At 54.1% G+C, this 18795-nt stretch overlaps 8 protein-coding genes and 1 non-coding gene across 9 annotated transcripts in view; 6 read left to right on the top strand and 3 right to left on the bottom strand.

Moving 5' to 3' along the window:
- Positions 1–467: 467 nt before the first annotated feature.
- On the bottom strand, positions 468–2700 carry BO66DRAFT_388502 (glycosyltransferase). Its single transcript, XM_025646578.1, has 2 exons — positions 2665–2700; positions 468–2593 (listed from the first exon to the last, which is right to left on the bottom strand). Exon 2 carries the CDS (start codon positions 2239–2241, stop codon positions 667–669), a length of 1575 nt encoding a protein of 524 aa, XP_025507683.1. The 5' UTR covers positions 2242–2593; positions 2665–2700; the 3' UTR covers positions 468–666.
- BO66DRAFT_174604 (uncharacterized protein) lies at positions 2462–3064 on the bottom strand. The gene is made up of 2 exons (XM_025642318.1): positions 2665–3064; positions 2462–2593 (listed from the first exon to the last, which is right to left on the bottom strand). Exons 1-2 carry the CDS (start codon positions 2919–2921, stop codon positions 2551–2553), a joined length of 300 nt encoding a protein of 99 aa, XP_025507682.1. The 5' UTR covers positions 2922–3064; the 3' UTR covers positions 2462–2550.
- A 1-nt stretch (position 3065) lies between these two features.
- On the top strand, positions 3066–4354 carry BO66DRAFT_174558 (uncharacterized protein). Its single transcript, XM_025642317.1, has 2 exons — positions 3066–3897; positions 3972–4354. The coding sequence occupies exons 1-2, from the start codon at positions 3208–3210 to the stop codon at positions 4143–4145; spliced, it is 864 nt and encodes a 287-aa protein (XP_025507681.1). The 5' UTR covers positions 3066–3207; the 3' UTR covers positions 4146–4354.
- Positions 4355–5716: 1362 nt separating this feature from the next.
- BO66DRAFT_388500 (cation diffusion facilitator family transporter) lies at positions 5717–8227 on the top strand. The gene is made up of 5 exons (XM_025646577.1): positions 5717–6201; positions 6265–6311; positions 6371–6457; positions 6523–6840; positions 6893–8227. Exons 1-5 carry the CDS (start codon positions 6123–6125, stop codon positions 7943–7945), a joined length of 1584 nt encoding a protein of 527 aa, XP_025507680.1. The 5' UTR covers positions 5717–6122; the 3' UTR covers positions 7946–8227.
- Positions 8228–8560: 333 nt separating this feature from the next.
- On the top strand, positions 8561–11010 carry BO66DRAFT_425959 (putative manganese ion homeostasis (Fr)). Its single transcript, XM_025650262.1, has 2 exons — positions 8561–9071; positions 9149–11010. Exons 1-2 carry the CDS (start codon positions 8748–8750, stop codon positions 10796–10798), a joined length of 1974 nt encoding a protein of 657 aa, XP_025507679.1. The 5' UTR covers positions 8561–8747; the 3' UTR covers positions 10799–11010.
- A 298-nt stretch (positions 11011–11308) lies between these two features.
- Positions 11309–11380, top strand: BO66DRAFT_t47. Its single transcript has one exon. It is a non-coding gene; the product is annotated as a tRNA-Glu (tRNA).
- A 2575-nt stretch (positions 11381–13955) lies between these two features.
- Positions 13956–15660, top strand: BO66DRAFT_313941 (sugar porter family MFS transporter; the record flags this gene model as incomplete). Its single annotated transcript, XM_025643412.1, has 3 exons — positions 13956–14382; positions 14439–14900; positions 14957–15660. The coding sequence occupies 3 exons, from the start codon at positions 13956–13958 to the stop codon at positions 15658–15660; spliced, it is 1593 nt and encodes a 530-aa protein (XP_025507678.1).
- A 483-nt stretch (positions 15661–16143) lies between these two features.
- Positions 16144–18306, top strand: BO66DRAFT_388497 (putative ab-hydrolase associated lipase). Its single transcript, XM_025646576.1, has one exon. The coding sequence runs from the start codon at positions 16302–16304 to the stop codon at positions 18204–18206; it is 1905 nt and encodes a 634-aa protein (XP_025507677.1). The 5' UTR covers positions 16144–16301; the 3' UTR covers positions 18207–18306.
- A 99-nt stretch (positions 18307–18405) lies between these two features.
- Positions 18406–18795, bottom strand: part of BO66DRAFT_314245 (alpha/beta-hydrolase) — a gene marked incomplete at both ends in the record, with an annotated part of 1229 nt that continues 839 nt past the window's right edge. Inside the window, one exon of the mRNA XM_025643424.1 lies at positions 18406–18741. Within this exon, the coding sequence (XP_025507676.1) occupies positions 18406–18741 (336 nt within the window). The remainder of the gene's footprint in view (positions 18742–18795) is intronic.

Here is an 18795-nt window from a genome sequence, read left to right as displayed (position 1 = left end):
GAGCGATCGTTACGCAGCGAGGACTATGTGAATACTGGTGAAGTTAGTGAATACATGTTCATTGAGAAGCTCAACCTATCAATATGAAGGTACTATACCTGGATGGATCACGATGCATGCGGAAAGTGAATGTCTGCAATGATGTATACAGTTAGTCTTGCTTCAGGGCGAAGGCAAACAAACGAGAAAGCTCTTTGCATTTCTACTAGTGAACCCAGTACTAACTTCGCAATTGGAGGGGGGGAGGGGGGCATTATCTCGGGGTCAGAGGGGTTTATACTCCGAGACGGTGTATGATTGAGCGAGTGGAAGAGGGGGCTGAATAGAGATTCTTGCAGTGTAACGCAGCTAACAAATGCCACTAATTACCCCTAAAGTCCGGCAGAGCGGATTTTATGTTAGTTGTGATTAGAGGAATACAGACAGACTAAAGACTGAGGCTTAAGCCATATCCAGGTAATGTACTATTCGAAAGTCAGAATAGTTTTATTGTATGGAACAGACATCTATTGCTTATGATAGATGTCCAGTCATCTCCCAGTATCTTAATTCTGGTATCAACGAGGCAGAATGTTATATGGAAGTACTGTACGAACTGGCAGAAATCACAGCCTGTCACAGGATAACCAATTTCACTTCCACCCCACCAGGACAATTTTGCGTCAATCATCCACCTACTGCCGACCTTAGGACAACCTCAAATTGCTCCATAAACCCCAGCACAATCCCCCTCGTAACCGTCCGATGCCGCCACACCAAACGCCCCAATACTGCAACCGCCCCCAACCATCCCGCCAAGCCCACCCCCGACAACGCCATCAGATCCCAGTTCCGCACCTTATACATCGGCATCCTCATATCCGCCGTCTGCAGATGCATCGGGCGGACCTCCTTTCCGTCCACAACCCGCAGCTCGGTGTCATACAGCACCTCCTCCACCAGATCCGCCGCGTAGTGCTTCCGGCGCGACGCCACCCTAGCAATTCGCTGCAGCCGCAGCGACTCGCGCGCGTACCTGCCGTCGACATCTTCGAGGATGCGGCGCGCCTTCTCGAAAATCTCCTCCGCGGTGAAGGAGAATTTGTTCAGCGACTCCGCGACGCCGCCGTGCACCAGCCGCGCTGTATTGGCTATCTGGTCCGAGAAGATCCCCATCGCCAGCATGGGCTTACCGTGGTAGAGACCCTCATTGGCGCTTGAGCCGCCGCCGTGGGTGAAGTAGAGGCGCACGGCCGGGTGGTCGAGAAGGGCGCGCTGGGGGGCGAAGTGGGGGAAGAGGAAGGCCGGGTGGTGGCCGGCTAGGAGGTCGGCTAGAGTGATAGTTCTCTCTCTGGACTCTTTCTTGCTGTCGACAGTGTTTGATAGCATCGGGGGAGAAGAAGGAGTTACGAACGTGAATGTGGCGGATGGGTCGAGGTCCTGTCGGCCGCTTTGGCCGACCGCCCAGATGACGCCGTCAATGACGGAGATCTCCAAAAGCCGGAACAGCGCGGTGAGAATCTTGGACGCGTCCGCCATAGAAAGGATGACATGCGTGCCGAGGGCAATGTAGATGACCTTCTTGCGATCGGAGAGGAACTTGGTGTAATGCTCGTCGCACGGCGGGTATGTGTCGCTGAGTATCGGGCCTACGACGGCCGCGAGCGGCGGCAGGTCGCGCGGGACCTCGAGTCCAAAGAATGAGTTAATGAAGACAAGGTAGTCGGGTTTGCGGGGGTTGGGAATGGAGTAGTACACGCCGTGAGTGCGACGCATTTGTTTCGTCCAGCGGAAGAAGCGGATGATCTCTCTCACGCCCTTGACGACTACGAGCTCGTTCTTCAGGCGGAGCCAGATGGAGGCGTGCTCGGAGGTGAGGGTTCCGTCCAGCTGAAAGCCCGGCTGTCCGGGGATGTAGCTGCACGGGAGCATCAAGGCTGGCATTTGTGGGTGCACGATGGCCACGGGCACTTGGTATTGGAAGTGCATGTCTTTGACGGCATCGACGAAGAAGTCCGCGATGATGAAGTCGGGACGGCGGGCAGGATCATCCAGGATATTCTTGAGGTGGTCGTAGGTCACAGGCCAGAAGGAGTCGAACATGTACTTCGAGGGCATGGCGCCTGCTAGGCCGACAGACATGTCCCATTTACGCATGCGCAGGTAATGCTCGCTTAGTTGCTGCTCGGTTGGACCGGCTCCGAGTATATGCAGCTGAGATATGAATGGGTAGTCTTTCGTCCAGTGCTCCTGGCCCTCCATGGTTGCGAAGTCGATTGTGTGGCCTCGCTCGGAGAGAACCTTGCCCAGTTCGAGGACCGGAGCTGGACCTGGGTTAGTAGGTGTACTCAATCTGAAGATGTGAGCGTACCGGCATGGGTAAAGCCACCCGTCGTTGCAACCAGGAGGATCTTGCGGGATGGATCTGCGTTATCGCTCATGGTTCCTTGAGGGCCTAGAGATGTAGTTCCATTGTACGTGATATGAACCGGCATTTTACACGGTATAAGTAGACAGAGGTGAGTCTCCGCTCAAAATCAGGAGACGATCCGATCATCCCGAGGGCTTTAGTCAGATCGGGGAAATGGTTCCATTGTCAGGCCATGGAGTGGATCTGCCTTAGTTCGGCGGGGTTAGCTTGTAGATGAAGCTTAAATTCGGAGCTTTATCTTGTCTTCATCTCACCCAGACATGAACCCAGGCAGCAATAGCAGCAATACCAACGATAAGAGTGTCTCCCTGCAGGGCTTTGGCCTTGTTGTGCTCATTATGCGACCAGTTTGACAGCAGAATAATAGGAAGACGAGAAAAGTTGCCATCCGGCAGGCAGTGCTCGTGTAATCCTTCCTCCCCGCCACGCATGCGAGTCTATTCCAGATCGGGAAGCTGTTGCGAAGCACTGGCACTGCACTGCACCTCTGGGCACCGCCCATTGACCGCATGATAAAGGGCTGTCTTACCTATATCGACCATTCGTATAGGACCCCTTGAAGTTGGAAATCTGGCAGCCTGATACTGGCGATTATAGCAACCAATGCGAGGCATCACCGTCGACATCCTAGATTAAGGTATATATACCACCTCTGAATCGTCTCGTCGCGTCAGCGCCCACTGCCGAGACCCATCCATATTTAATCGCCGAGCATAATTCTCGGCGACTTTCCAACCTTCCTCGTAAGATAACGACGTCCATCTCACTACACATCTCAATTCAAGAGTTCTACCATAATGGGAAAATCAAAATCAGCAACCACCAACACCACAATCCTGACCAATGCCTCGCCCACCATCCGCCGCTCCGCACTAACCGAGTGCTCTCTGTCCCACCTCACTCCCTCGGACTATATCGCCCGGAGCGTCCTCACGGCTGTCACCATCACCGGCGTGGGTGGCATCGACAGAACCACAGCCTCAACCTCGGCGTCAACTTCCGCCCCAGCCTGTTCATCCAATCCATCAGCAACGAGCATCAGCCGCTCCACCTGCACCAGCTGCACCATCGCACACTCCCACCTGCATCACTGCATCTTCGCCAACTGCACCCTCACCAACGTCTCCTCCAGCAAATTCGTGCAAGCCGACCACTGCACTCTAGAGAATGTCATCTCGCTCCGGAGATGCACCCTCAGCGACTCGATCATCGGCGAGTGGTCGTGGATGACGCGCTGCGAGGTGAGAGCATCACAAATTGGAGGCGGGAGTGCTCTGCGGCGGAGTACCATCGGCGACTGTCGCGTGACGGGCAGCCGGTTGAAGAAGGCAAGGCTCGTGAACTGCGAGGTGGAAGGGTGTGTGATTGTCAATACTGATCTGAAGGGGGTGGTGGCCAAGAATGGGGTGTGGAAGAATGGAAGCTTGGTGGGCAGGATCGACCAGAGTAAGGATGTGGTGGTTGTGAGCAGGGATGGGAAGGATAAGGTATGTCGGGTCCCGTCTGCGATCCTGCATAGAATTCCTAAGCATGGGCTAGGCTAACGAAGATTTTATGGCAGAAGATTGATAACGCGGTCGGAACGAAGGGAATCGTAGCTGAGAAAAGGAGCATGGAAAGGGACCTGGTTGAAAGTAGTGACGACGGTGCTGAAAGTGAAGGTTGGGAAAGAAATGGGCGACGACAAATCTGTGAACTTCAAGGGACGGAGCCGCCACCCCCTTATACAGCTTGACGAGGCTATTGAGATCGTTGGACCGCGCTGGACGGGCTATAAGCGACTTGGTATGGCAACATGAGCAGTTTCGCTCCTGTGCAACTTTGGGTTCGTGACCTGCTGATCGTGGTCTGAGGCAGCCACTGGCTCGGAGCAGGGCTTCTTTCTAGCAGAGTAATGACTACCAACTTGGGTATTGTTCAGTCTTCAAAAGCACGATTCTTGGATTTCATTGCCAGGAACTACTCATTCAAAGCCCCGATACCTCGTTTCATCACCTCAGGTATTCCACGGTGACCGCCTCATTTAAATGGCCCAGAGCAGTATGTCTTCCGGAGTCTAATCCTTTGTTCGAAGAGCTGAATCAATACCAACCACTTCTAGACAAGGCAGACACATCTATGGCGGGTCGAGTGATGAATCATACCAGTCCCATCAATCTTACACTCAGGGCTACTCATCAGTAGGAGTGAGGATCAGCCGAGGCTGTCGGGTCCTACACAGAGCTTCCGTTACCGCAGAAGCACCTCAGGCGATCGAAGAGGGAGCATCTGCCGATATAGGCGTACAGACGAGACACTCGATTAGAGATTGTATCCTCCTTCATGATCCACAGGTCAACTAGTGACTGGGTCTGTAGTCGACTTCGTCCAAGCAGTTGACTGTGTCGCATACATAATCATGACAAAGAATCCTTTAAAGAGCCTAGCCAAGATTTTTTTCCGAGCTGTTGTGTTGCTCGAACAGCCGCTGCCGAGAAACAAACACTACACACTGGAATTCGAAAAGACAGTGCGATATTGAGGTCGGAAGAGTACTGTACAACTTCCGGTGGTGGTGGTGGAGGTAGACCCTCTTCTTAGAAACATAAGTCCCTTCATTGGCCTATTCTCGCAAAGCTCAAATTGTTTCCAAATAGCTTCGGGGTAGTGTGAGGTACTAGCACTACTAGTTTTATGTTATTGTTCGCTTATGGAGTAGCTCGTCGTCTTGCATTGAGGCCAACCGCCAAAGTGCCGGCTGGGCGTAGTCTACCAGTCTAGCTAACTCTGGGTTAGTTTCCCGAGCTAGCGCACAGACGGCGCCTTGACCGTTCCAGGCTGTAGGCAAGCAGCCGCGCCGCATAAAGTCTCTTCGGATCCTGCGTCATGATGTGGCATGCTGCATGATGTGTGACAGGTCTACTCCTTGCAATTTTGTGAATATTGCTTCACTATATTCACTTGACGAAGCAATTTTAGTCGGATAAGTTCGGGGGATGGATCAGGAGAAGAGAAAGGAGAAAACTTGGCGTGGAGAAGGGGCCACAACCAATTTCATTTGGCGTCAAACGGTGGAGAGAACTGGTTCTAACCTGTAAGTCAGGGAGTGGGTCGCAAAACAGCCTAGATTGCGAAGTATGGGTGGAACCGGCACGAGGTCAGCAGCAGTCAGTCCAGCAGGTGAGTTAATACGTAGCTGGGAGAAACCTGTGATACAGAAAAATTGGAGTGCATTGGTCATATTATAAAGCGGTGCAAACATAAGAGAGAAGGAAAGAGGGGAAGAATGTTGTAATACGGAGTAGTTAATTAGTACTGCAGTGTACTCACGCACTGCAGTAGTCATCCATCATCATTGCCTGCTTCATGGACAGCCCTGAAAAGGATAGCCCGCAAGGCGGTGGGGACCGGCAGAGGCTAACGCCACTTCGCTCCGATCGGCCGGCGCCCTTCCGCCTTCCTGAACTAGTCCTTGGTCTGCGACCAGGAATCCTTGGGACTCCAGTCTCTCCTATAACTAACTAACTACTTATCTCTTGCGAGATTTATTTTTCTTGCTTTTCTCCTGCTCTTCTCCAATCTTTCCTATTCTCCTTGATCCTGCTACTGCGAAACTCTTCAGGGTCACTCGCTTGGTGCGCCTGGATATCGATCTTCGCCGCCTGATTAGGGGTCGCTGTCGTCATCTTTTTCCCCCATCCCACGCGCGCCACGGAGCGCAAGGCCACACACGATGGGCCTCTCCAAGACCAACAGGATTCTGATCCTGTTGGCTATTGACTCGGCTTTCTTCTTGTTAGAATTGATTGCTGGTTTGTCTCTTCAAGTATGAATCTTTGACCGCCGCCCCCTTCTAACCTGTTGGACTTGAATAGGTTACAGCGTCCACTCGCTTGCCCTTGTTGCCGACTCCTTTCATATGGTACGCCTCGGCCCACACTCTGCAGCCCTCCGACCGCTTTGTTGACCTGTTTGCCATAGCTCAATGATGTTTTGTCTCTATTGGTCGGATTATGGGCCGTTAAAGTCGCCAACCGCGAAACCAACTCGAAGATGTACACATATGGGGTGAGCTGTCCCCTTTCCTGCACACCGCTTGGAACTCGTCCTAATTATCATCGTACGGTTCGCAGTGGCAACGCGCAGAAACATTAGGTGCCTTGGTCAACGGAGTATTTCTGGTCGCCTTGTGTTTGTCTATCTTCTTGGAGGCCATACAGAGACTGGTGGAGCCTCAGGAGGTCAAGAACCCCAAATTTGTCTGCATTGTCGGTTGCTTAGGTCTGCTATCAAACATCATTGGCTTAGTCCTTTTCCATGACCATTCTCATGGACACGGCCACAGCCATGGTCACGCAGACATCGAAGAAGGTGACTTTTCGGAGGAAGGCCATGGTCATGAGCATAGCCATGACCCTGTTCCAGTCTTGGAGCAAGGAAACACAACTAGCGTGAGTAGGCCGGTCCCATCTTTCCAGAACACATGTTGACTTCTGATTGCAGCGTACTGCTGGCGCGGACGCCTCTTCCCCGTATTCAAACCGTCGTCGGACCTTGGACAGTCAGCACCGCAGTTCTCGTCGCTACAGCGGCGCAACCGGCCGTGGGTTCCTTGATGTCGAAGAGATCCAAGTCCATCCCGCCACTTTGCGGCAGGAAATCATTGCAGCCAGTCGCTCTCGCTATGATGACCCATCGGGATCCGACACGGACGTGCTTGAGGGTGGGGATTCCGAGGACGTCCGTCCATCCGAACGCTCTGCGCTATTGGGCCACAAGGATCGTGCTGGCAACTATACTGACGCCGGAAATGCGCCTAAGACGGCTCGTCGTACTCCCGTGGACGACGACATTCACAGGCATCACAACCATGCCCAGCCTAAACAGAAGGATGAGAAGCATGGCCATGGCCATAGCCATGATCTGAACATGCGAGGTGTTTTCCTTCATGTGATGGGTGATGCGCTCGGCAACATCGGCGTCATCGCCTCCGCCCTGATCATCTGGCTGACTGATTACTCCTGGCGCTTCTATGTGGATCCTGGCATTTCATTGGTGATCACCGTGATTATTCTCTGTTCTGCCATCCCTCTTTGCAAAGCGGCCTCGCGGATTCTGCTTCAGGCTGTGCCCCACGGCCTTAGCATTGATCATATCAAGGAAGACATTGAAGGACTGCCGGGAGTAATGGGCTCCCACCACTTACATGTCTGGCAGTTGAGTGACACCAAGCTTGTGGCCTCGATTCACATCCAGGTCGATACGGAGATTAAGGGCGAGGGCTCGGAGCGGTACATGCGTCTAGCCAGGCAGGTGCGCAAGTGCTTGCATGCTTATGGCATTCATTCGTCCACCATTCAACCCGAATTTGCGCCGGACAGTGATGCTGAAGACACCATTCAATTCCCTTCTCACCCCGATGGTGAAGCCTCTACTTCGACGACGCTCCCAAGCCGTACACCTAGCGTCCCTGAAGGAGATCCCCAGGCTTGTCTTCTTGAATGTGGCGAAGAATGCGCTCAAAACGGCCAGTGCTGTCCGAAGAGGTCGCCGTGACTACATTAGGGAGGGGTCGCGATACTCTTCCGTCTAATTACCTCACCTTTACACTTCCTTATAAGACGACTCGCCCTAAAAATACTGTTTCCTATCCGTACTGATCATACCCAATTGTTTCTGGTGACTGAAAAGTCATCTGTTGAGTTTGTCCCTGTTAAGAATCTCTGTTTGGACTTGGCGCATGTTCGGCGGGTACTTTGACATAAATGCATCCAGACGTGCGCATCTCGCGCTTGTTTTCAAGTATCTCTACCAAAATTACACCGTACTATATGTTGGTCATATGTTGGAATTATCAAGCCACCTGTGCTTGTAGGATGCCTATGTAGTAGCAACATGTAGTAGCAATTCCCAGAGCCTGCACATGCTGACGGGCGGTGACCAAAGACCGGGAGGCTTGGAGTGAGACAGGGATGGGATAGTTCGCCCGCGGTCGGAGGCTGAGGTCAGTTACCAAAATTGCCAAAATTGGAACAAGACCCCCAAACTAGACTAAACTCAGCTGGAGAAGCCGCGGCGGCCACCTCACACGTGACGTGATCCCGCGCCTGTTTGGCGGCGAAACACACCCCTGGGCTGGCATCTTCACTTGATCATTCTCTCATTCTCTCACTTTGACACTTATTCTTCTCTGGATCAAACTATTTTCGCTCCCTTCTTACATCTCTTTTCTTGATCATACTGCATCTCGAGGCATGCCGTCGCGACTCGTTCTTTACTAACTGCTTCAAACTCGTTTCAGCATCGGAGCGGCAATGCCGCATGACGGTAGCTGCATCTCCACTGTGCACCAACAACCATGAGTTACGCCTACCCTCACTCACACGGCGCCAGCTCTGGCAGCTTTTGGCCGGCCAGTCGCGAACCTGATATGGAACCAGCGACATTCTCACAACAGATGCGAGATTACCTGCCATCATGGACACAACAATGGGCGATGGAACTGACAAATGGAATTCAAAGTCGGGATGGGATGTTGTCATTGCTACGGAGGACATTCCGGTGGATTTTTACCATAACAAATGCGCTGGTAGTCCTGTGGGCTTGCACGCTTTGGTGGGGAGAGCGGACCATTTTCCAGGACAGCGTCAAGACATGTGCGTGGGGAAACTGGGAGAAATGGGTATGTGACATCGTTGCCTTACGGCCCTTCGCCGACTGTCTCTATCCTTGAATCCATCTAACAGTGGTGCTCTGTAGCCTCAAGACGCCGTGCCGCACCATGTCGCGTTCATCGCCGATCCCCAATTAGTCGATCCTCATACCTACCCCGGCCGGCCGTGGCCCCTGTCGACCTTGACCGTCAAGTTCACCGACCAATACATGCGGCGCTCGTTTTCTACATTGCAGAAACAGCTGAGTCCCGACTCGGTACTATTCCTGGGCGACTTGTTCGATGGCGGCAGGGAATGGGCGACGGCAACTAGCTCCAGTCCGGAGAAGCGGTACCAAAAATACAAGGATCGGTTTTGGAAGAAGGAGTTCCATCGGTTCACTAAGATATTCATGGATACCTGGAATCAGGGCGATGGACACGCGAGCGATCCTCGTGGGCGAAGAATGATCACGAGCTTACCGGGCAACCACGACTTGGGCTTTGGGTCGGGTGTCCAGATCCCTGTTCGGGAACGATTCCAGAGCTTCTTTGGGAAAGGTAATCGCGTGGACGTGATCGGAAACCATACCTTTGTCTCAGTTGACACCGTCTCGCTGAGCGCCATGGATCAGCCTGATCCGGAGACTGGCAGCTCGGGTGCCGGCACAGGGGAGGGGGTCCTGCCAAACCAGCGCATCTGGGCGGACACGGAGCAATTTCTCAACAACATGAACGTGCACCGGGGCCGGGCGGAGATGGAATCGTTGCGCATGATGAGAAATGAGAGCGAGGGGCATCTTTATGTGCATCGGGCTGTGGACATTTTGGAGCCCTCCTTCTATCACCGACCGCAGCCAGAGATTGCAGGCCTCCCTGCGATTCTCTTAACACACGTACCGTTGTATCGCAAACCGGCCACGCCATGCGGACCTTACCGAGAGCGGTATCCCCCAACGGATGACAACCTGGAAGAGGATGAGCGCAACTCCATACCTATGGGGCGGGGATACCAGTACCAGAATGTGTTGACGCCCACCATCTCGCGGGACATCGTGTCCAAGGTTGGGCCTAACCTCGTTCACGTCTACTCCGGGGATGATCATGACTACTGCGAAATTGCTCATCACGAATTCAGTGGGTCCCCCCGGGAAATCACGGTGAAGAGCCTGTCTTGGGCGATGGGGATTCGACGGCCCGGCTTCGTGATGACCAGCCTGTGGAACCCTGTCGACAAGGCGACCGGGCAGTCGCTGCAGTCCTCCGGATCTGGTCGGACCGTGCAGAATCACTTGTGCCTTCTTCCCGACCAGCTCTCCATTTTCATCAACTACGGCCTTGTCTTGGCTTTCACCCTGGTTGTTCTCCTTCTCCGGGCGGTGTTTGTGGTGAAACATCCCTCACAAGCTAGCGCGGCGGACCCCATCCTCCCTCTGTCGGAGAGTCGCAGTCGCCCTCCACAGCGCCCCGCCCGATACAAGAGCCCGTCTTCTAGTACGTCCAGCTCCACGCTTCCATCCCCGCACGGCCTGGCTAGTCGCGCGACCAACAATCCTCCTTTGCACGCCACTTACGCAAGTGCAGATGAGGATGAGCTGAGTAGCGCCAAATGGAAGCCGACGCGGGATGGCTCTGGGCGCCGAGCCGGCCGGACTACGACCACGGCCGGGAAGATTAAGGGGGAGTTTGTAGATTCCGTGAAGTACGTAGCGGGGATTGTGTTTGCGTGGTATTTCTTTCTCATTTGGCGTTGGTAGAGGAAATAAAAGACATGGAATGGTGGGGCGGAGTTTGTAGACAAGGCGGTTTTGTCCTGAATATATACATTTGCGGGGTTTAGCACTCGGGACGGAATTTCACTGCAACCTCGCTGGTCCAGGTTTCAGCGTTTCAGTTCTGTATGTGGGCAATAGCATTCTCATCAAGCATGCCGCTGATGAGCGAGAATTTCAGCCAGTTTCGATTCGAATTGCTTCCATTTCGTAGATTACAGCATCGTTGTACCTGCTATAGACAATACGTTAGGATCATACATGAAAGTAAGGGCCTTGCGCGCGGGACGCAGGTAGCCTGTCGGAGCAGCCCACACACGTGATTAGAGCAGGCGAGTAACCTTAACCCTATCTAGCCTCCGCACTAGCATATCTTGTGTAACCATCAAACTACCACCAAAAGATTCGAGATATCATCGACGTTGCTGGCCCAAACGGCATCATTTAACCGCTCAAACCTCATATACTATTGCCAAAGGTCTCAAATATACACCGTCCGATGTAGTGTAACGGCTATCATACCTGTCTTTCACACAGGAGATCGGGGTTCGATTCCCCGCATCGGAGAGCTACAATTCCTTTTTTGGGCTGGGTCTCGTCGTTTTTGTGTTTCTGCCTTTCTTGGCCAGCAAACTACAGTTTCCCAATGGCTGAGTAAAGCCATTGGAGGCCAAAAGATGGAAGATATGTTTTAGGTGGCTATCTCTGAAGAAAGCCTCTCTAAGCTAGATTTCCTTACATGAGCTTGTTGATTGGATGATTATCGAACTCCAGAAGCCTATGAATGCATTGTCTGGTATTAAAATGAGCTGGACAGGGCTGGTCAGAGAAGGGAGACGGGGGGGTTGACCCCGTCCCATGTAAGTGACTATCGAACGGCAGATGTGAAAGACAGAGCCATTGCGATCCCGCCTTTTGCACAGAGAGCCTCAATTGCCTTCCCCATACGGAGTACATTTCCACTTGCTCTGTCTCACCTCCATCGCTGGTGTCTGACCCAGAAACCCAAACCCGGGGGCACGCAACATCTACGTAGGGATGTATAGACCACGCACAGCGACCCCGCGTTCTGACACTGGCCCTAAGACCACCACCACCAATGAAATCCAACACGGCAACCTCTGAAGCGGGAAAGAAACAGGCTCCCTCACCTAAGGATGACGTTGAACCGTCCCCGGATCCTCGTGTTTTGGTGAAGTTGACTTTGATCCCACGGGGGAAGGGTAGATCACCTCCTTTTCGATTTGGAGTGCCGTGTGCCCAGTGGCTGCCTAAACAGATTTCATTTGCCAACTCTATTTCTGCCCGGGAAGAGAGGGGATCTGGTGCAATCAGAGCGGCACCACTGTCACAGATGGGCGCCGGCGCCGTCTGTTCCCCCGGGGTCGGGAAATGATCGCACACAGCAAGCCTCCGTCCCTCGCTCCGGCAATTATCTATCGGCTCGGGGGAGGGGGCATCCAGGAAAGTTTCTTGGTTTAGTTGCTTGGTTATTCTTGTCCTCCATCGCATTAGTCAAGGCTCTGGTAGACTAGGTCGTTAGTCATGGGTGGGATCTGAAAATAGCATCATTTCGCCCTCGTGGGAGTTCGGCATTTTGGAGACTCAGAGTCAAGCATCTAGACGGGCTCCAGATGACAGAGACAAGTTAAAAAAATCCGGGGATGTTGATCATGTGGCAAAGCAAGGATGAGAAAAAATTTTCCGCAGGGTGCAAAGCCACGACTCTGGACCTGGATCGAGGGGAAATCGCCGACGCTCGCCAGGGACCGATAGAGAACAAACCTGGCTCTAGGCCGAGTTCGGGTTCCCGGTGAGAAGGTTGGTTGGTGAAGGATGGACCGATGGGTGAAACTTGGGGTTTGCTTGTTGCTTTTCGGCTCTGGCCGTGCTGGAAAGCAAAGCTCCTGAACCATCGGGTGAGCCGTGGTTCGGGGTTGAGTACTGAGGACTGTGGCTGAGGCAATTGGAGGCTAAGGAAGTTGGGCTAGTTTAGCGTGGATTTAGCGTGGGAAAATAGAACGCTTTTCACCTGTTCACCCCACGCCGGGTTGGTCTGGGGAAGAAAGTTCCAAAAGTTTCTGATCTTGTGATCATCTTGATAGACTGACAGTTCGGGCAAAATCGCCGTCAAGATTTCCGAATTGGCTCTAGTTCTGTTATGTAGAGAGTGCTTCTGTTTATTGTGGCTGATGTGGCTGATTTGGCTGATTCGGGATGGGGAGAAATGGTAAGACCGGCTACCCGAATGCGGTCTGGAGTTTGTTGTAACTTCAGTTGTCAGTGTGGCCGTTCCCGGTGCTGGGCCGGCTTCGAGTTCTCTTGTTCACCTCCCGTCTGTTCTCTAACTTAGCGGTGAATACTATACACTGCCTTTGTTCGGCACATCAGGTGCTAAATCTATTCACCTTTCACCTTTCACCTTAGATTTGAGAATCGAAATCCACGGCAGGGTCTTAGAGATACCTCGGAGATGGGTTGGCAACAAACCTCCTCGGGCACCGGCGAGAGCCAGTGTTGTCCCCACCGGTCGGCTTTGCGCACCAGAAACCCTCCCGGCTAACGCACTCTCTCGGGACTAGTCCCGACACTGGACAATGGCGATCGTCGGCCTGGCCTCGTGTCTTGTCCTCCTCTCAACTTCTCAACACTCCAGTCTCCACACTCCAGACTCGGGAAGGCCCTGACAAACGACGCGGGGGAAAAGAATGTTCGGTCTCGTGGCCTGGCCGGCCTGGCCCCTACTCTATTCCGGGCTGTGCCATTCACTCATTCACCCATTCACTCATTCGCTTCGATTCCGGTCCGTCAGCAGTCCCCGGCCGGCCGGATCTGGGGTTGACCAGACTCTCTCGGCCTGGTCCCCCGCGCACTACAAAAGCGTCGTGATATCCCCAGCTCAGATTGACTTTCTCATCTTCATCTCCATCATCATCTCCATCATCTTCTCCATCATCAGTTTCTCATCTCTCCATCATCAACTGCCTTACAGCTCTCATCAACATCCCATCCACGTGATCTCATTCTATTTCCTCTTGACTGCCTACCATCGTTCGCACTGAAGAACTCTCTGCCATTGACTGTTGACAAACACACCCCCTCTACCACTACCCCTTCTGATCCTACTTGTGATCAATCTACAATGGGTTTCATGCTGAAGAAGCCTGATCAGGCAGCGGGCTCGGCCGCCCCTGCCATCATTGTTGGCCTGTTTGCCGCCTTTGGAGGTATTCTCTACGGATATGACACCGGCACTATCAGCGGTATCATTGCCATGAAGAAGTGGCGCGAGATGTTCTCCACTGGCTACGTGAACCCCAAGGATGGACTTCCCGATATCACCTCCTCCCAATCTTCCATGATTGTCTCTCTGTTGTCTGCTGGTACTTTCTTCGGTGCTCTCTGTGCCGCCCCCGTGGCCGACCGCTTTGGTCGTCGCCTGGCTATGATCCTCGACTCCTTCGTTTTCTGCTTCGGTGTCATTCTGCAGACTGCCGCCACCCGCATCCCTCTATTCGTGGCTGGTAGATTCTTCGCCGGCTTTGGTGTTGGTCTCCTCTCGGCAACCGGTATGTGCTCCCTTGGAGTGGATGATCTAAGGCGATAGATGCTAACAGCGATCCAGTTCCCCTTTACCAGTCGGAGACTGCCCCCAAGTGGATCCGTGGTACTGTCGTCGGCGCCTACCAGCTGGCCATCACCATCGGTCTTCTGCTCGCCTCCATCGTCAACAATTCCACCAAGGACCGCATGGACACTGGCTGCTACCGCATCCCTATTGCTATCCAGTTCGCCTGGGCCATCATCCTGGTGACGGGTATGCTCATCCTGCCCGAGACTCCCCGTTTCCTGGTCAAGCACGACCGTCACGAGGCTGCGGCTCAAGCGCTCGCCCGTCTGCGCCGTCTCGATGTCAACCACCCCTCCATCGTTGAGGAGCTCTCCGAGATCCAGGCCAACCACGAGTACGAGCTCAGCGTTGGCAAGGCCAGCTTCGGCGACATCTTCCGTGGCACTCTGGGCAAGCGTCTGCTCACAGGCTGCTTGGTCCAGGCCCTGCAGCAACTGTCTGGTGTCAACTTCATCTGTAAGCTTCCCTCCTTTTCCACATTCTCATCGATCCGTGTCTAACCTTCGCTGCAGTCTACTACGGAACCACCTTCTTCCAGAACTCTGGCATCAAGAACAGCTTCACCATCACCTTGATCACGAACATCGTCAACGTGTGCTCCACCTTCCCCGGTCTCTGGCTCGTTGAGAAGTGGGGTCGTCGTCCTCTCCTTTTGTTCGGAGCCGTTGGCATGTGTGTCTGCCAGTTCATTGTCGCCATTGTCGGCACAGCTACCGACTCGGAAGTCGCCAACAAGGTGCTGATCGCCTTCGTCTGCGTCTACATCTTCTTCTTCGCTTCCACCTGGGGTCCCACTGCCTGGACGGTGACCGGTGAGCTGTTCCCCTTGAAGGCTCGCGCCAAGTGCCTGTCAATCACGACTGCCTCCAACTGGCTCCTGAACTGGGCTATTGCCTACGCCACCCCCTACATGGTGGACTCCGGCCCGGGCAACGCCAACCTCCAGTCCAAGGTGTTCTTCATCTGGGGTGGGTTCTGCGCTATTGCCGGTGTCTTCGTGTACATGTGCATCTACGAGACCAAGGGGCTTTCTTTGGAGCAGGTCGATGAGCTCTACGCCAAGGTGTCTTCTGCCTGGCGCTCGCCCGGCTTTGTTCCCTCGGTGCACTTCACCGATGTTCGGGATGTGGCCGAGGGCAAGGCTCGTGGCACTCTCGGGGAGTTGGAGCATGATGCTCAGATGAAGCGTGAGCACGAGCACATTGAGTCTGCCTAAGCCTATGACTTCGTCTTCTGTTTTGTTTCTGGAGTACGGGTTGGACATTGGGATTAATAATTGGGAACGACATTTATCATGTATAGTATGAGCATTTTGTTTGAGAAGCGCAGCGATTGAGTCATGTTATGTGTTATGAGAATTACAGTTCAACTGTCATATGTGTCAACTGTCAGTGTCATATTTAAGAATCCGAATGATGCATACCTATTGAAGCTTGAGTGATAATTCTTAGTATGGGTTGAACCTTGGATGAACCAATAAGTGGCAGTGTAAGCAGAACTCCGACGTCACCAGCTCCGACATACTAGTAAGTATGATGACGCCTGAGGCCCCAAGGGGGGTGTGATTGGGTGCCACCGCCCCACGGGATTACGCGCAATGGCCCCTCTCACGTGATCGCAACCAGGAGTTCCTCTCCCAAAACGGCAATCACGGGGGCTGTTCCCGCTCCACCGAACACCCTCCACCCTCCACCATCATCATCCCTCATCATCGCCTGCTTCTCTACTGCCGATCGATCCCTCTTCTTATTTCGTCCCTTTTCCCCTCCAACCCCCCCGACCCCCTCCTAATTCCTTTTTCTTTTGATCTCCTGACAATGTGGTCCCTTGTACTCTACTACATCCCCTGATCGCATCATGTTTCTTTCGTCCGACCCTGACGGTGAGACCCTGGGTCCCTCCGTCAGTATCAGCCGTGGGCCGGACCCTGGCCTAGCCTCCCAGGACAATAAAGCGCACTACTTTAGCACCGCCATCGAAGTCGGAACCATCGAACAGCAACACCATGGATTGGGCTCGCGAGGGGATCGATCATCACCAAAGGGGTTTGAATTGCAAGACCTAGGCCCCAAATTGAACAGTGACGACAAGAACTCCGCCACAGTGACCGACAGATTGCTCGGAGACGACGAAATGAGCACTACGATCTCGACGCTGGCCTCGCATCCGCTGTTCCCACCACTCCCCACTTACGGACCGCCCTCCTTGGTCCTCTCGCTGAAATGCCTTCTGATCCGCTGCGTCTCGTTCGTCCTGTCGCTCCTGTTTCTGGGCACAGTCATGGTGGCAGCCGTCGTTCACACCGTGGTCAATGCCGTCATCTCACCCTTTTACCGCAGTCGACGTGGCCAGGATCCCGGTGAGGGGCGCAAATTCTCCGCAGAAGAGCGGTCACGGCGCACGGAGCGGATCAAGGCGCTGCGGCGCTGGAGTTCTCGACAGGAGAAGGAGGTCAACGAGGAAGGCCTGGATGAGTGTCCACCATTGGAGGGTGGCAAGGATCCCATCGTCTGTGACGTGGCGTACTATGCCCGTCGCGTTGGGTTAGACGTTGAGACCTTCAAAGTGCAGACGGAGGACGGGTTCATTCTCACGCTATGGCATGTTTACAATCCACAAGAGTACACTCCTTTGCCGGCTAAGGATCGTCGCCATCGCGGACCAGAAGTGTTCACGGGCGAGACAAACCCCGAGGTCTCAAAGCGTTCCACGCCTCGCAAGTATCCCGTCCTGCTGATGCACGGGCTGCTCCAAAGTGCCGGAGCTTTTTGCGCCAATGACGACGACAGTCTTGCGTTCTTTCTTTGCAAATCTGGCTACGACGTCTGGCTGGGCAACAACCGCTGCGGTATGACGCCTGAGCACACCACTCTCCTTGAGACGGACCCGCGGATGTGGTCGTGGAACATCCAGCAGATGGGCGTGCTGGACCTGCCGGCGCTCATCTCGCGCGTCCTGTACGAGACCGGTTTTGAGAAGCTGGGCCTGGCGTGCCACTCGCAGGGCACTGCGGAGACCTTCATTGCCCTTGCGAAAGACCAGCGACCCGAGCTGGGAGAGCGCATTTCAGTCTTCTGCGCTCTGGCCCCGGCCGTATACGCGGGTCCACTGATCAATAAAGTGTGTCTGAGGTTCATGCGTATCATTCCGCCACTCATCTTTCGCGCCTTCTTCGGCATCCACTCGTTCATTCCGTTCATGATGACCGTCCATCGCCGTCTCCACCCACGCATCTACGGCGCCCTCGGCTACTATGTTTTCTCGTTCCTGTTCGGCTGGAACGACGCCCGCTGGGACCGCGCTCTTCGCGACCGGATGTTCCAGTTCGCGCCAGTCTATGTCAGCGCGGAGACGATGCGGTGGTGGCTCGGACACGGATGTTTCGCCAACCATAAATGCATTCTCGCGACAGAGGAGTCGACGTTGACTGAGATGGAAGAGGATCTTCGTTACAGCAACGAGTCGTCCCCGCCTCGCCGCGACACCGCGTGGTATGGACCCCAAGTTCCCCCTATGGCCTTGTGGATCGCCGGCTCGGATAACCTCGTCGACGGACAGCAGTTCCTGCAGCGGCTGCAGAAGGGCCGTGAACCGCACGTCCGCCTGGTGCACGCCAAGGTTATCGAGGAGTACGAGCACTTGGATGTTTTATGGGCTATGGATGCCGTCGACCAGGTGGGGCAGGAGGTGCGGCAGGTGCTGTGGCAGACGATGCCGGAGGAGGCACGGGCGGTGTGTCGCGTGCCTCGAGGGGTGGAGTAATGTGGTTAGCCCTGGGTTGTATACAAACGAAGCGAACCCTGTATATATTTAGATTCTTCTGTATCCTTAGACATGAGACACGACCATAGACATATTTATCAAGCCTTGTTGTGACTTTAACCATGTATTTCCCTTCCTCTATCGAGTCAAGGAGATGAGAAAATGCCTCCATACCAAACTCCAGCAACCAGACAACTGCTCAATGCCAGTGCTCCCCCAAAAACCGCAACACCGTCCGATACCCGCGGAGATACTCCTCCCGCACGTGGGGATCGCTCAAATCCGCCCGCGCCGCCATCCACCCATGCACCTGGTCGCCAAACGTCTCGACATGATGCGGCACGCTCAGCTTCGCCTCAAACGCCTGCAAGGTCTCCGGCGCCTCCTCCTGCGACGCGAGCAGGATGTAGGGCACGGCGATCTTCTCCGCGCCCGCCGGGTCGATCATGGCCGGGTGGGCGGCCGCCGCCACGGCGAAGGGGTTGGTGGACGGGTTGGACGTCACCAGCTCGGTGACCTTTCCGCCCCAGCAGAACTACATTCCTAAGGTATTAACGAAGAAGATCCTTTTGGGTGGGGGGGGGGGGGG

Source organism: Aspergillus aculeatinus, assembly GCF_003184765.1.
Source record: "Aspergillus aculeatinus CBS 121060 unplaced genomic scaffold BO66scaffold_5, whole genome shotgun sequence".
NCBI classification, from domain to species: domain Eukaryota; kingdom Fungi; phylum Ascomycota; class Eurotiomycetes; order Eurotiales; family Aspergillaceae; genus Aspergillus; species Aspergillus aculeatinus.
Note: the sequence above shows the minus strand (reverse complement) of the source record. Positions and strands in the feature narration are given on the sequence as shown.